Here is a 17868-nt window from a genome sequence, read left to right as displayed (position 1 = left end):
AGCACATTGATGTAGATTGCTTGCCTTATAGAAAATAGTTCAGAAAAGGGAGATTTTTTTGAAGGCTTTGGTCCTAGGCAAATGCTATATAACATATTAAGTTATATTCTTTCACTGATTAAACTGTAGTTTCAAAGCATAGCACTTTAAGTAGCCTTTATTTTCCAGGGCTAATATCAATTCTATGTAATAATCTTAAAGTTGTTATTTAATAAAGTATGCTCTTGGGGAAAAGGGGGGAGGAAAAGAACATGAATCATAGAAAAATTCTTAAATAAAAAAATAAACATTTAAAAAATGACTCTGGACAAAATAAAATATTTAGGAATCTTAAAAAAAAATTTTTTTTAATGATGCTCAAGTAGCCCAGAAGAACAAATAAAAACTTCCAGAGATGCTTGAATCTAAGAACAACAGAGAGTATAATGGGAGAGATGCAAATCAAAACAACTCTGAGGTATCACCTCACACCTAGCAGATTGGCTAACATGACAGCAAAGGAAAGTAATGAATGCTGGAGGGGACGTGGCAAAGTAGGGACACTAATTCACTGCTGGTCGGATTGTGAACTGATCCAACCATTCTGGAGGGCAATTTGGAACTATGCCCAAAGGGCGCTAAAAGACTGTCTGCCCTTTGATCCAGCACTGCTGGGTTTGTACACCAAAGAGATCATAAGGAAAAAGACTTGTACAAGAATATTCATAGCTGCGCTCTTTGTGGCAGCAAAAAGCTGGAAAATGAGGGGATGCCCTTCGATTGGGGAATGGCTGAACAAATTGTGGTATATGTTGGTGATGGAATACTATTGTGCTAAAAGGAATAATAAAGTGGAGGAATACCATGGGAACTGGAATGACCTCCAGGAATTGATGCAGAGCAAAAGGAGCAGAACCAGGAGAACATTATACACAGAGACTGATACACTGTGGCACAATCGAATGTAATGGACTTTTCCATTAGTGGCAATGCAGTGATACTGAACAACCTGGAGGGATCTATGAGAAAGAACACTATCCACATACAGAGGAAAAACTGTGGGAGTAGAAACACAGAAGAAAAACAACTGCTTGATTACTTGCGTCAAGGGGATATGATTGGGGATGCAGACTCTAAATGAACATCCTAGTACAAACATCAACAACATGGAAACAGGTTCTGATCAGTGACACATGTAAAACCCAATGGAATTGTGTATCGGCTACGGGAAGGGATAGGAGGAGGGGAGGGAAAGAATATTATTCTTGTAAACAAGGAATAATGTTCTAAATTGACTAAATAAAATTTTTAAAAAATTTTTAAAGAACAACAGATTTTAACATACTTAAGTACTATTTTCATGGTATGACTTTTGATACTTTATGATACTTCTGAGGAGAATAAGTAAACAAAAATGAGTTCACGCATACCTAAGCCTAAATAATTCATCTGCAGTAAGAAATCAAGATTTATATGTTTATTTTGAAGGTTGTATTTGGAGCAGAGTGATTTTCATGAAAAGTTCGCTGCTGGTGATATTTGTATGGATAGATCATCTGAATCTGTGACGTGCCAGACTTTTGAACTAACACTGAGGTCCTGCCTTTACCCTCATATTGATAAACAGTATCTAAAATGCTGTGGAAATCTAATGCAGACTTTAAAGAAAGATTACAAGTAAGATGGGAAATGGATTTTTATTAGAAATGGTTGGTTGTTTATTATGTTCTAAGAACAATTCAAAAGATTGCAGGGGCTTATTTTCCAAATTTTAAGTTTATTTTATAATTGATGTATTTGGAGCAATTTGCCTTTGAATACATTATTCAGTATTTTTTATTATAATTAAATAAACTTTGTTAGTCTATTTAAATTTTGTTAAAACTTTGTTAGTCTACTTAATTTGATGTAGTACAGAAGGCAAAATTTTTCATGCTTCTAGAACTTGAGATTGGATTTCTAAAAGTTGTTTTTTGTCTGTGTTTTTCCCATTTAGATTGGTTGAATATCTTCAGGCCATGAGAAATTTTTTTCTACTTGAAGCTGGAGACACAATGTATGACTTTTACACATCAATTTTTGATAAAATAAGAGAAAAAGAAACCTGGCAGAATGTTTCCTTTCTTAATGTTCAACTCCAGGAAGCAGTTGGGCAACGTCATACTGAAGACAGTTCACGGTAAAATGTGGGAGGTTTCATAGTAATCGATCCTGAAAGAATATCTTACTATCAATTTTTCTTTACCTTTCAGTTTGGGACACAAATATATGTGCCTGTGTGTTTTTATTAAGTATATGATGCAATTAGAGGAGCCAGAAAAGGGACCTTCGAGGTCATCTAGTCCAACTTCTTCATTTTATAAATGAGACCCAAGGAAGTTAAGTGACATGTCAAAGGCCACTTAAGTAGTTGACATCAGAGGAAAGATTTGAACCCATGTCTTCTGTTTCTAAAGCCAATTCTCTGTCCATCATACCCTACTATATTCTTTTAAAACTCTTAACTTTTGTCTTAATATTAATTCTAAGAGTGCAGAATGGCAATGACTAGGCAATCAGGGTTAAGTGATTTGCCCAGGGTCTTGTTAGGAAGTATCTGAGGTCAGATCCACTCTGCTACCTCTTCTGCATTTTTTAAAACTCTTACCTTCTGTCTTAGAATAGATACTAAGTATAGATTCCAAAGCAGAAGGGCAGTAAAGGCTAAGCAATTGGGGTTCCGTGACTTGCCCAGGGTCACATAGCTAATAAATATCCAAGGCCAGAATTTGAGCTCAGGAAGAAGAATCATTCTGCCTTCAGGCCTGCTTTATCCACTGTGCCAAATGGTTGCCCCCGAATGAAATTGTCAGGGACACTGTGGGTGATGTTCAGGATGTGAGTATGACTCACACTAGATGATTTCTAAGGTTCTTCCAAGTATCAATAAGTCACCAAACATTTGTTTAACATATACTTTGTGTCAGGCATTGAGGCTAATAAAATAGCAAACAATGATGAAATGGGAAAATCAAGAAGATAATTAAGTAAAGTAATATATAATAATGATGCAACTATAATTTGGGTCCATATTGTGAAGGACTTCAGACACAAAAAGAGTTTATATTTGATCCTACATCCTACAGGGAGCCAGTGGAGTTCAAATGAGTAGGAAACCCATATGTAGGATGGACTGGAGTAGAAGAGGTTTAAAGGAAGCCAAGCTTTGGGGAGATTGTTGCAGTCTAGGTAAGAGATCATGAGGGCCTGAAATAAGATGGTGACTGTTAGTGGAGTAAAAGGGACAGATATGAAAAAAGTAGAGATAAAAACAATAAAATATAACAAATTTTGGATATGTGAGTTAAGTAAGAGTGAAGATTAGATGATGCTGAGATTGTAGATGTGAATGATTATAAGGATAGTGGTGCCACTGATAAAAAGAAAGGAATTTGAAAAAGGGATAGGTATTTCGGGGAAAGTTAATAAGCTCTATTTTGGACATATGATCATAGATTTAGAGCTGGAAGGGACCTTGGAGGCCATTCGACCTCCTTGTTGTCATTTCTCCCTCACTCAGTAAACTTCAGTGGTTCCCTATTACCTCCAGGTTTAAATAGAAAATCCTCTGAAGCCCTTCATAATTTGCCTCTTCCTGACTTTGTAAAATATGATTATGCACTAATTATCCCATTACTTTCTTTTCTTGACACATTTCAGCTTATAGTTTCTTCTAAAATATAATCAGGGCTGAACATAGTCTTTCAGATTTATTGTGTATATTTAGGTTGATGATTGTTGGTTATATTTTTACTATAAATAGAATCTCTTCTGGAATATTATGAAGTATTTATATAATATTTTCTTTGACAATATATTAAAAAGGTAAATCATTATATGCAAAAATGAATGTTTTTAATATTTAAAGATAATAAAGATATTTTATTTACTAAAAAATATTTTGGATAATCATGGAATAGATTTATAAACTCAGCCTTGGAAATTTCTTTATTTAGCTTATCAATATCTTTTGAAAATGTTGACCCAACTAAGAAGAAACTCCCTGTTCATATCTTGGATGGCCTAACATTAAGTTACAAGGTATATAATTATCTTGATTACAAAAAAAAATTGCTTTCTCTTACAAATGATTCAAGAAAACATAATTATTTTCCATTCACTTTTCCTGCTTTTTTTCCCCCTAGGTTCCCTGGCCTGTGGACATTGTTATAAGTTTAGAATGTCAAAAAATTTATAATCAGGTGTTTCTTCTTTTATTGCAAATAAAGTGGGCCAAGTATAGTCTAGATGTTTTACGATTTGATGGTAAGAAATTACAGCTAATTGTCAAAATTTAAAGTATTTGCAATATTGTCTTTGATATTTTCTACATACACACAAACACTGAAATGATGCCTTTTAATTAATGATTTTATTCACTATGCTAAGTTGAAGATAAATCCCCATGGATATTTAGGTAGAAGTAAAATTGAAATGCTATAACTTAATTTAGAATTTAACCAGAACAAATACTCTTCTACCTGGGTAATGTTAATAGAAGCATTGCCAAGGTTGTTTTTCAAATGAGAAGTTACAGATATGAGTTTTCCCTTTTTAAAGACTGTAATAATAATGGAAGAATGGGAAACCTCTCATTATCCTCCTTTCCCAAGCTATTGAAATTTGAACCCCTTTCTCTGCCATTTTCTAAGTATCCCTGTTTGGTACATCCTTTGAAATGCAAATAACCACTTCCTTCAGAATTCCAGACCATCTGTAATGATAAGTATAGTGCTTTATGTAGATGAGCTTCCCACCCACTCTGCCTTCTTTTTTTCCTCTAGAATTGGTTAGTACTGCAGAAAAGCCACCTACTAAAGAAGGACCATTTTTCGAACCAGACTCTATTGCTCAGTTTGGATCACAAAAGGAACCTGTAAAACAACAAATTCATCGAATGTTCCTCTTGAGAGTGAAGCTCATGCATTTTGTTAACAGCTTACATAACTACATCATGACTAGGGTATGGGCCTATGCTGATTCATTCCTTTTCTCATTCTTACTTCAGATAAAAGGAACCATTTAACATTCCTTGTAAAAACATATCAGGCCTCAAAATGTTTATAATCTAGATGGGGCACAGAATATAATTATAAAGTAATATGATTGATTTCTTAAAACATTATAAACCTAAGTGAGTATGGTTCTATTTTCCATTCACCTTTTCTGCTTTCCCCCTCCTTCAATTGTATGTGCTTATATAACATTCACTTTGTGCAAAATATGTATCTTGAGCAATTTCCCATTCATGTCAAAAAAATTTTATGTCAAATGGCCATGAAGAAATAGAAGAGTATAGAAAACCTTGAGTAAATTTATTTTGTAAATTTAAAAACTTAAGTGTTTTGAAGATGGATTTGAAACAAATTTGAGAAAATAGTAAAAGATTCCATAAAAATGATACAAGTTCAGGGATGAGAAAAACTGATTAATTTGAGAAGTTAAAGTTCTTATTTTTCTTTTCCAAGATTCTTCACAGTACAGGTTTGGAGTTTCAGCATCAAGTAGAAGAAGCAAAGGATTTAGATCAACTGATTAAAATTCATTATAGATATTTGTCTACAATTCATGACCGATGTCTTCTAAGAGAAAAGGTATAGAAAATAAATTTGGAGATACTTGCTGACTGAGGCAGCAATGGGAATTGTTAATCAAGCAATTTATCTGGGTTTGATATATGATGATTATTAATGAATCACCAAGGTCTGTACTCCTGAGATGGTTATGTACTGGGAGAAATGTTCTTTTCTTTTATAAAAGTTAGTACTACTTCTTATTTTTAAAAGAGCAATTTCCTATATTTGGTGGAGGCATAGTTTTAAAATGTTTCCAATTGTGTTTGTAACATTGAGCAAGTCTCAATGCATTGACACTGGTTGCCAAATTTTAAAACTTAAAAAAGGTTTGGGGGCAGCTAGGTAACTCAGTGGATAGAGAGCCAGACCTGGAGTCAGGGGGTCCTGAGTTCAAATATAGCCTCAGACATGTTCTAGCTGTGTGATCCTCAGCAAGTCAATTAATCCCAACTGCCTAGCTCTTACCACACTTTTGCGTAATCAATCCTAGAACTGATTCTGACAGAAGGCAGGGGTTTTTATGTTTGTTTGTTTCTTTTTAAAGAAAGGTGTCTAGGAGATAATGGTCTGGGTAGTTGGAGCACAGTGCTGCTAACATCAATGTCTCCCTATTCTGTGGCAACCTAGTCCAATCTCTGGATTTTTAGTGCTCAGTAAATAGTGATGATAATGTTTCACTATCACTTTATTTAAAATGTATGCACTTCCCAGCTATGTGACCTTGGGCAAGTAACTTAATCCCCATTGCCTCGCCCTTACCACTCTTCTGCCTTGGAGCCAATACACAGTATTGATTCCAAGACAGAAGCTACCAGATTAAAAAAAAAAGTGAATGCAAAATATTTCTATCTTTTGGGGGGATAAACTCTAATGATCAAAATTCTAGCTGTCAAAATCGGTTTATTTTTGTATGTCTAATTCAAACAGGTGAGTTTTGTGAAAGAAGCTATAATGAAAGTCCTAAATTTAGTCCTCATGTTTGCAGATCGTTGGCAAGCTGGTTTGGGAGCCTGGAAGTAAGTAGGAGTCAATTTTTAAATGTTACTATTTTGAATGTTTTAGCAGATTGTGTTGGGTTTATTTTGTAGTAGTTATGTTTTTTCTTTTGAAACACTTACTTAGGCCTTAATGCTTATTTAAAGAGAGTTGTTTGATATTTAATATTAAATTAAGTTTTATATGTACATATATATTCAGAAGGTTAAATATTAGTAGGAAGAGTCTGCAGAGAATTCTTTAAAAAAAGCTTTTGCACTAACAAACATGGTAATGGGCTAATCTTAAGTAATATTCCTCCATTTTATTTTGTTTGATTATGTTTAATGATTGCATGTTTGGTGGACTTGAAAAGCTAGCATTAAGGTATTTACCATTTGCTAATTCACATTTTTCACTTGGATTTGGAAAAACCCAGGTTAGACAGACTAAAATTCACAGAAACTTTAATTTGTATGTAATTCTTTCATCTTCCTACTCTATCCTTAACTAAGAAACATAATTTTTCTACTTTGTTTCATATTTGTAAAATTAGGATAATGATCATTCTGATATTTCTCCTAAAAATGTGAATTGTTTTACAGGATTGTTAAAGAATTACAGAGTTTAAAAGTTGCAAGGAACCTTAAAGAACCTCTAGCCTATTCCCTGATCTTAGTATGCCTATTGTCTGCCATATTTTTAAGGGCTTATTCAGCCTCTGCTTAAAAACCACCAATGATAAGAGGCTCTCTTCCAGAAAATTTATTCCTTATCATTTCTGGACAGCTTTGACTTAAATCTACCTGTTTGTAACTGGGATCCACTCTTTCTAGTTGTGCTCCACTGTGTGTAGTGAAAGAGAACAAATCTAATCCATGTTTTAACATTTGATGATGGCAGCCACGTACCTTCTAAGCCTGGCACCAGACTGAGGGCCAGACGATCTGGGGTTGTGTTCTGGCCCTGTCACATGCTGGTGCTGTTAACCTCTCTAGGTCTCATTGCCTTCCTTTGTAAAATGAGGATAATATGCAGTGTCCCTAAAAGCCCCTATGTGTACTGCCTATCTCTCAGAACTGTTAATCAAATGAGATTGTATCTAAATATATTTTATAAACCCTAAAGTGCAATGTAAATGTAAGCTTTTGTCAATTTATTATACCAGTCAAGTCCACAAATTTATTTAATGCTTAATGTGCTAGGGATTAAGGGCAAATTAAAAAAATGAAAAAAATAAAATAAAACAGTCCTTGCCATTAGAGATCTTAACATTCTTTCAAATTATTAGTTTAGTTTAATTATTAGTTTATAATTAGTTTAATAATTATTAGTAATAGTCATTACTTTTTTTTCATTTTTTCATTTCATTTATTTTTTAAATAGTTTTCATTATTAGTAAGCCATATCTTTAGGCTAAATATTGTGGTTCCTTCAACAAGTTCGTTTATTATCTTGCTAATTTGGGAGTTTGTATGAGGTAAAATTTCAGTGTGTTTTCATTTGCATTTCTCTCATTATATGAAGTGGTCTTTCAGATAGATGTCAACCATTTTTAATTCTTCTATTGAGAATTATTTCTTCATGTCCTTTGACCATTAATCCAATGGAGAATGGCTCTTAGTTTTACATATGACATAGATTCTTTAATCAACAGTCTAGGATCTAGTAGGATCTCTGAATCCACCAAACTATACTACCGTCCTGTTTCCATCCCTGTTCTTTTTTCACAGGAGACGATGGAAAAGCTTCATTACATTTCTTGTTGATATCTAACTAAATTATTAGAATTAGAATATTCTCCTTGTCTAATAGGCTTGTAACTGTGTTAAACAAGAAGTAAAGTTAAAATAGCATATGTTGTTATTATTCAGCCCTGCTGACTCCTAATGCTCATCTCTTCTTTTTCTAAATATTCATAAACCACACCTTAAATAATGTTTGATCATATTACCAGGAACCCATTGTCAAGTACACTGGTCTATAGTGAAATATCTATCTTGTTTCCCCTTTTCAAAAATAAGGACAGTGATTTCCTTGCCTTTAGTTCTGCAGCACTTGAACTGTGGGAATTGCTTTTGCCACAATTCCTCAGAGATCAACCACAGAGTTTAAGCAATCATATCCACAAGCTCTTTTTGTGCCCTGGGATGTAGATTACCAGAAGTCTCAAACTCATTGAAGGTATTTATCTTGGGTTTCAGTTTTCATTGTTAAAAACAATTTTCATTCTATTCTACTCAATTGGAAAATAATTAGGAGTTGCATAGTTTGGGTCCTTTATCATGATCTCACCTTATTTCCAAAAGGGTCCTTATTCTTTTCTTGATCTTGATTCTTCCAATATTGCTTCTCTGTCCCTTTTTGTTGATTATTCTTAGCATTTTATCCCAAGGGTTAGCTCATGTTGAACTTTATATTTCCTGGCATTATTCACATAGGACTGTGCCTCTCTCTGGATTCATACTCAGTTACCTGCCTTTACCTCTTCTATATATCCTTTAAAAAAATCTGAGCTCTTTGATGAGCACCTTTGTAGCCATATGTCTTCACCATTTATTTCCCCTCAGACTTATTTGTGATTGTTTTCCTGAGAGGGTTGATTATCTTTCTTCAACCTATTTTTTTTTAATTCATTTTGTTTCGGGCCGTGGCTTTCTTACATAACCTATCTCTGAACTCTAAACTAGAATACACTGTAGACTATTCAGTGTTCTCTTTATCTGTATGAACTCTTAACTTCCTAGGTTCTCATCATCACTACTTCATCATTAATCTCTTTCTTAGTTGTCGGATTCACTTCCAATATGATGTATCAGTAAGTCTAGTCAGGAATTGATCAACTGCTCCACTTCCTACAGAGAGAGTACAATGGCACATGTAAGGGTTATTCAAGTCCTACATCAGACTCTATTCTGTCACTTTTTGTTCTGAGCCAGAAATTTGTTTACCATTATCTGTAATTAGTCTATAACATATTTCTATCCTAATATCACTTATTTTTTTCTTCCGTTGAACATCACCAGAATATATATCATGCTTTCCCTCTCAGGTTCATATATTTTCACATAGGTGAATATCGCCTTTTTGTAAAATACTACTCCCCAACCCCCCTCTATCTGATGTGTCAGATTTGTCATATCTTGCCTTGAGTCATCCATAGCTAATTAGGCAAGTCTCTTGGTGGGAAGGGCAAACAACATTCCCCACCCAGAGAGGAAGTTTGGTATAAGCCAGGAGGAGATGAAGAGTAAACTGAAAAACCAACCTGTGTTGGTACCAGGGTATCTAGAAAATGACAAAATCCAAGGGGAAATATGTGGGAAAACTGGTTACCAGAGCAGACTCGGGCTTTAAAGTCTATTCTTGATCAAGAAGCAAACTACCAAGGACTTACCATACAGGTAGGGTCAGGAGTGAGGTTCATTATGTAGCTTCTTTACTTTAGCTGAGTGTCAACCCATGAAGCATATAAATGTGTACCTTTACATAGCTATATTTTAGTCTTGAGTCACATTCCAGGACTCTGTGATCACCAAGACTATGATATCTATAAAGTTGTGTTTAGATCTCCAGCTCACTTTTTTTAATTGCCCATAAATCTTTGATATATATTCATCTTAAGGCCCAAATATGATTTCTGCCTCTTTTCCTACTCATAGTCTCCTGAATTCTTGATTAATTCCACTACTACTTTTTCAGTGTCATAAGTTTACAGTATTTGTATCTAAATATTGTTTCCATTATTTGTATAGGTAGCTATATCTACTTAGATCTGTCTCCCATTCCTATCATTTGATTTTAGTCATTTTAACCAGATCAACCATTAGTAAACATATTCTTCCTGACCCTTGTTTGACTCAATACAGTACCATTCCGTATAATACAGTAAACCTTGTGCCAGGCATTGTACCAGTACTTACCAGTACTGAGCCTACAAATTAAAAAAAAAAAAAAAGGCAGTTCCTGCCCTCAGGAAATTTACAGTCTAGTGGGAGAAAACAATACACCAAAAGAAGTTGAAAAGGAGAAAAAGGCTTAGTGGAGTTATAACCAAGCAGAAAGAAGGCTCCAACTTCTGAGCCCCCTTATCAAGATAGGTTTTAGGAGGAGTGTTTTTCTCCGCCCTCTAACCCTCCAATTAGGGAAGAGGCAGCTGAGGGTATGGAATAAGTGTTGAGTACCAAAGCTGATACAGTTTCCATAATGATGAGATTTCAGGTAATGAGTTTATCCTGGGGGAAACATTATATTAGTAGAGTCAAAACCAAGCACAACAGCTAATGGGAAATAAAGAGAAGACTAGAAATTCAGATTCACTTCACCTGCTGAAATTAAATCATTCCTCTGTCTTAGGACCCAGGTGTCAAACAGGCCTGATGATGGCCCACGACAACCCTGAGTGAGATTGGAATCAGATTTAAAAATAATTGACATATATGTAACAAAATTCAATAAAACATAGATAATATTAATTCATGGTTTTCTAAGTCATTGTGGTCTTTGGGAAGCCTTATGTATGATTTAGTGGCCTTTATTCCTATTTGAGTTTGACACTAGTATTGTAAGCCAAATTCTCTTCTGGTGAAATCTTTTTAGCCAGCTGTTCATTTCCCACTTGCTACTTTTCTCTTTTAAAGGCCACACCATCAGTCACCATTAGTGATAAACACCATATTCCTTCATTCCGTTGGTGAACAATTCATTCTTCCCAGTAAATTGAAGCTCCTTTACCTTTTTTTCTGTCAGAAAAACCAATACCAATTTACATTCAACGTTTTGTTGTTGTTTGTTTTTTTTTCATTTTTTTCAAGTAACAAGCATTTACTTTCTCTCCTTCCACTCCAACCTCCCATCTACCCACCCAACTCCCATGAGAGGAAAACCCTCATAACAAATTTGCAGTTAATCAAAAACATTCCACTCTAGTCATGTCCCCAATTGTCTGTCTTCTTGCTTCTAGTATCTGTGCTCTGTTAGCATCCATCAGTTGTCCTCTAGAATTGTGGTTGGCCATTGCATCTATCAGAGTTCTTTTAAGTCTTCTAAAGTAATTTCTTTGCAATGTTACTGTATAAATTATTTTCCTAGTTCTGTTCATTTCACCTTTTTTGATTCATACAAGTCTTCTCAGGTTTCTGTTAGACCATTAGTTTTGTCATTTCTTATGACACAGTAGTATTCCATTACATTTATATACCATGAACATTCATGTACTATTGGTAGAGCTATGAACTGGTTCAGCCACTCTGAAAAAGTAATTTTGTTACTATGCCTCAGAAGTTATTAAACTGTGCATACCCTCTGACTCAGTGATAGTACTACTGGGAATTTAACTTCAAAAGAGATCGCAGAAAGAGAAAAAGGACTCAGATGTAGAAAATTATTTATATCAGCATTTTGTAGTGATAAAGAATGGTAAACTAAGGGGGTGCTCATCGATTAGGAAACTACTGAATAAATTATAGTATTGAAACAGTTGTCTCACTTGTCTTCAGGTTTTCACTACCATCTCAGGAACTCCCAACTTTTTTTTTTTAACCCCTTACCTTCCATCTTATAATCAGTACTGTATATTGGCTCAAGGCAGAAGAATGGTAAGGGCTAGGCAGTGGGGGGTAAGTGATTTGCACAGGGTCACACAGCTGGAAAGTGTCTGAGACCAGACTTGAACCCAGGACCTCCCATCGAATCCAGTGAGCTACCCAGCTGCCCCCAACTCCAACTTTTATAGCATAGCAGAGTACTTTCCTTCCCAATAACCTGGTCCCTGAGATAAGAACAGCAGCAGCCCATTTACCTCTTCCTTCTGGCATTTCTCTTTTGCTGCCTGTTTGGCCTCTGTTTCAGTTATACCCTATATTCAGTGCCTTACGCTAAGAGGATGAAAATATGTTACAAACCTGATCTCTTATAAACTTTCACAATATCTTAATGAATTAGATTGCCAGTGTCTTCTGTGTTCTGTGAAAATAAAACTGAAAATAGGATGGTCAGGTCACTTTGACTCCTATAACTCTACAGTTGAAAATGAAACAGAACTCACTTCTCCCTTATCATAGTATGCAAAATATTAAAATGAACATTTTTCTGATAAAGGACTGAGCTCAACTAACATCCGATATACCAATGAGATAGAAAAGCAGTAGCATTGGTGCATTAAAATGCTCCATTAAACTATTGGATTTTACTTTTTATTTCTTTGATTTCATTGGTATAAGGAACTTCCAGTGAAGAAATCTCCTCTGTCAATGGAGATCAGCTTCTGGTCTTTACTTTCTCTTCCATTCCTCTCTCTTCTTAAGTCTACATTCTGGCTTCCAACTTCATTATTCATCTGAAACTGATGTCGCCAAAGTTACCACTATTCTTTTAATTCCTGAATCAAATGGCCTTTTCTTAGCACTCATCTTTGTTTTTTAAACCCTTACCTTCTGTCTTAGAGTTGCTAGTGTGTATTGGTTCCGAGGCAAAAGAGTGGCAAAAGCTAAGCAATGAGGGTTAAGTGGTTTGCCCAGAGCCACACAGCTAGGAAGTATCAGCATCTAGATTTGAATCCAGAACTACCCAATTCTAGGTCTGACTCTTCTCTATCCACAGAGCCACCTGGCTGCCCCAGTCCTCATCCTTCTTGACATAGCCACTGACTATGTCAATCATGCTCTTCTTTATGCTATTCTCTTTTTAGATTATTTTTGACACTATTCTCTCCTGTTTGTTCTACACTTCTGAGCACTTTTTAGTTTTCTTTGCTGGATCTTCATTTACATCACCCTGGGCATCCCCCAAGGCCCTGCCCTAGACTCTCTCCTTTTCTTCCTTTGCACTGTGTCTTTGGTAATCTCATCAGCTACTGTGGAGTCAGTGATCATCTCCATGCTGATGGATCTGTTTCCAGTCTTACATTGGTGATGCCTTTTAGACCTCTCAACTGAATGTTCTGTAGACCCTTTAAATATGCCCACAACAAACTCATCTTTCCCCTCCAGTCTTCTCTTCCTTCCACATCCCTACCTTTCCCTCTGCTAGTCAGAGCAGCACCATTCTCCAGGCCCTCAGATCACAACCCCAGAATCATCCTGGATGTCTTACTCTCTGTGGCCACGGCCTTTTAAGTTTTTACCTTTGCACATCTCTCCTGCACATCCCCATCTCTGACACTGCCCCCCCCTTTGGTGCAGTCCCTCAACTCCTCCTCATGGGTCTCCCTTAAGTCTCTACCCACTCCAGTTTTATCTCTAAATCTATCAGAGATTTTCTCCTTTCTGCCTTATCAGGCTTCTGATATGTTATTTCTCTCTACTCTGAGATTCAGAGATACCAGCCACTAGATACTCCATTTCCCAACTCTGCATTTTTACTGGTTATTCTCCATTCCTGGAAGTCTCTCCTTCTTCCTTCTGCCTTTCTTGAAGTATCAGCTAGAATTCCACCTTTGCAAGACTTCTAGGCCTCTTCCAGGCTAGTGCCTCCCCTCCGAGATTGGCTCACATACATCACATAGTCTTTGTATGGTGTCTCCTCCTGTAGACTGTGAGCTCCTTGGGGTTAGAGATTTTTTTGCCTTTCTTTGTATCTCTACTACTTAGTGTGATACCTGCCACATAGTAGGCATTTAATAAATACTGGAGGATTTTCCTTACTCTGAAACTTACAGAGATTTGCCTTGGGACATCTCCGTTTTGTAACTTGCCTGGGGTCCCATGGCCAGTCTATGGTTCTTATCTATTACCCCACGTATTGCTTCTCTTTTACATCATTATTGTTGTTCACTTGTTGAAGTCATGCCCAACTCTTTGTAAACCCATGGACCTCTTTGCAAAGATGCTGGAGTGGTTTGCCATTTCCTTCTCTAGTGGCAAACAGAGGTTAAGTGACTTTCCCAAACCACACATCAGGAAATATCTGAGACCAGACTTGAACTCAGGTCTTCCCAACTCCAAGTCCAGCACTCTCCCTACTGTGCCACCTAGCTGCCTTCCTTTTTATATCTTAGTGCGCCTATTTCAAGACATTTTGATGCACTATCTTTTGGGAGGAAGACTTAACTCTATATGGGTGCAAAAAATCAGCTGTACAAGGATAGAATGGAGGAGTCTTGAACTAGACAAAGATTTTTGTGAAAAATATCTCAGGAAAGTTATAAAAGGAACCTGTTTACATATGAACTAGATAGGGTGATCTCAAAGGTCCTTTTTAACTCTGAGAGGCTATGTTATAAATTTTGTTTTAATCTTTGATGTACTTCATACTTTGTGTGCATGATTTTATTACTGTCTTTTAAATGAAGTTGTATTCTCCTTTAGGATGGAATCAATTGAAAAGATGGAGTCAGATTTTAAAAACTGTCATATGTTTCTTGTAACCGTCTTGAACAAAGCAGTCTGCAGAGGATCCTTTCCACATTGTGAGTATATGTAATCTGTTGCTATATTTAAATATCTCTTCAGACATGATTAGTACTATACAAAATTGAGATGTTTAAAAAAATTTTTAACAGTTATAATTCATTTCTATAACATGCATGATTAAAGGTATTATTAGTATTTGATAAACCAGATTGACTTTTGACTGGTCGTAGTGAATTCTCACGGTGTACAGGCATGGTGCTTTTTGTAGTTTGGAAAAGTATCATCTTCATAATGACACTGACAGAGGAAAAGCCGAAACAATGTCTCTTAAAATAGCCTTGTTTATAAGTCACACATGAAATCATCAAATACGTTATAGACATATGTATTCCCTCTACAGAGAAAAATGTAAGCACCATCTGTTATATCTTTAGCACATTTAACTTAAAAACAAATCAGCGCTCCATGAAAATATCAGTAGGTGATAGAAGCAGACACCTTGTAACACGTCACAATTGTCCTGAATGAAGCTCTTCGTTTTTCCCTTGAGGATTATATTTATGGTCATTTTTGTCACAGGAGCAAAGTAAGGCTCTTTATTGTATCTTTAATTCACTAAATAGCTCTAGGTGATGTTCCTTAGCATTATTAAACAGCCACAAAACCACTTAACAGTTCTGATTTGAATTTTCTCATTAGTCATATAACAAAGTAAATAGTAAATTAAAAAATAAGACTGATGATATTATCATCTTGTACCCATAGTTAACAGACAGAGTTGACAAAATTTTCCACACCATTGGTCACTTTTTTATTTTAATATAAATCAGAAAAGTGGTATGGATTTCATTTAGGCTTAATGCCATTTGGAGGGTTTTGCTACTCTTCTTTAAAAATTTTGAAAGTTATTTTTATTTTACTAAGTTAACTCTTAGGGCTACCAATTAGTGCAAAAAATGTGAGCCTAACAGATTAATAATGGGGTATATGAAATAAGCAGGTTTGGAAAGAAGCTACCTGATGAGACATAGTGAATGGAAACAAGGCTGTATTGTATTAACCTTTTTGACACGTTAGTAAGAAAATTTGGTGAGTTGAATGCTTGCTACAGTTATCTATTGAAAATGTAGTTTCTTACTGTGTATATGATAGTAACAGTTATTGCCAGATGTGTTAGTTTATCTCTCATTGGAATTTTATACTAGGTGCTACACACCAGTATGATTAAAGGAACATTACATTAAGAATTCAGCTTAAACTATGATGTAAGATGTAGCTGGATTGATGGATGATGGTGTTAAAAAAATCTAGGCTTTGAAGGAGGTTATTAAACCTGGACTATAGTTTAGTGGTTCTACACTGGGGAAAGTCACATTTCTGGCTTCAATTTTTCTCATTTCTGCAATTAGGAGGATTGCCCTAAAAGTTCCTACCAGACCTGAAGTCCTCAGACTCTAAGTATTGAGACTAAGACAGTGGCTGTTTATCTAGAAACACAAATTATTAATAGAAACATTTGTCTTTTTTACTTGAGTATAATTTTTACTGCATATTTAAAATTAAATCAGATAAACATGAAAACCCTTTCATTTCTAAAGTTTTTATTAAAGTTATTAGAGACTGATCTAGACATTTATTTGTTTGTTTTTCTTTTCATTCTGCAGTGGAATCTCTGGCATTGTCACTCATGGCAGGCATGGAACAGAGTTAAGGCATTTTCAGTCTAGTGAATACCTCAAAAAATTATTCTTGTAGGATTTACTTTCCTCATTATATTTATGTACTTTTTAGTTTTGTTTAAAGAAATAACTATTGTATAACTGAATAAATATTTTGCTATTTCCCTTCAGAGACTATTGTAAACTATATAGAATTGTGCATATGAAAGTATGTAAATAATGTATATTAAATACAAAGTATTAGTACTTTATTTTTTCCTTTTGTAAGCTATAGATTAATGATATTGTCTAATGTCTCCTAATTAGACTACAAACTGCAATATTTCATATTTTTAATTGTTTATTTTTAAAACAGACTTAAAGCACTTTAAATTCTCATTTTGCTGCTATACATTGAACAAAGGATTTTTTAATATAGTCTTAGACACCTATTTCCCTAACTGTTACTTTGAATTCATTTTCACCTTCTCTGAATTACATTTATTTTATTTTATTTTTTAAGTGAGGGCTTCTTGGAGACCATCATGGGTAAATTAAATACCCTGGCCAAAAGAAATTTCATCTTGTCTAATGTTACAAATAGAAAATGTTTATTATACTATAGTACCAACCACTAGAACATACTTACTTTTGCTTGCTGTTAGCCAACAACTTACTTTAGCAGGACAAAATAAAATGTGGTTACCATGCAATGTGTTCATGTTTTCTTTGTAAAACTTAAGGCAGGGCTTATGGTCACATGAGATCTCTAGATCTGACTAGATCTAGAGATCTAGAAATTTTTTAGTTATTTCTTAAGTTTCTTTATTTTATTTCTTTTTCTTTATTTCTTTTTTCTATTTTTATCTTTATTTCTATTTCTTAAGACAAAAGATGGACAGAATCCCTCCAGCTCACATTACTAGAGGTCTTTATAGGTAGAGAAGCATGGGAATAGTCAATAGTGTTGTGTCCCAGGGAATATGTTTCATAGACTTGCTTTCTGAAATAAACCAATTATGTTAAAGAACATGCCACCCTATTAAGTTATAGGCAAGTCACATATGTAAGTTCAGTTATCTTTCATTCTTGCTTTAATTTTTGGTAAGCCTATAACATTTTTTCTCATAACTTCAAGCAAATGATATTTATATGTCTTTGAGTTATAGATTATTATAGATTATTATTGTTGGGGGGCCTTAGAGAGAATCCAATTCTTCCTTCTCATTTTACAAATTTAAGAAAAATGTGAGCCTGAAGAAGGAAGTGACTTGGCCAAGGTCACATGAA

General features: G+C 35.0%; 1 protein-coding gene across 1 annotated transcript in view; it reads left to right on the top strand.

Moving 5' to 3' along the window:
* The window catches only part of TUBGCP5 (tubulin gamma complex associated protein 5), a 48521-nt gene extending 31230 nt beyond the window's left edge, over positions 1–17291 (top strand). Inside the window, exons 15-23 of the mRNA XM_001365903.5 lie at positions 1468–1656; positions 1976–2158; positions 3975–4059; positions 4164–4284; positions 4803–4981; positions 5487–5612; positions 6522–6610; positions 14876–14976; positions 16585–17291. Of these exons, the coding sequence (XP_001365940.5) occupies positions 1468–1656; positions 1976–2158; positions 3975–4059; positions 4164–4284; positions 4803–4981; positions 5487–5612; positions 6522–6610; positions 14876–14976; positions 16585–16631 (1120 nt within the window). The 3' untranslated portion in view covers positions 16632–17291. The remainder of the gene's footprint in view (positions 1–1467; positions 1657–1975; positions 2159–3974; positions 4060–4163; positions 4285–4802; positions 4982–5486; positions 5613–6521; positions 6611–14875; positions 14977–16584) is intronic.
* Positions 17292–17868: the final 577 nt, after the last annotated feature.

This window comes from Monodelphis domestica, chromosome 8 (genome assembly GCF_027887165.1).
Source record: "Monodelphis domestica isolate mMonDom1 chromosome 8, mMonDom1.pri, whole genome shotgun sequence".
NCBI classification, from domain to species: Eukaryota; Metazoa; Chordata; class Mammalia; order Didelphimorphia; family Didelphidae; genus Monodelphis; species Monodelphis domestica.
Note: the sequence above shows the minus strand (reverse complement) of the source record. Positions and strands in the feature narration are given on the sequence as shown.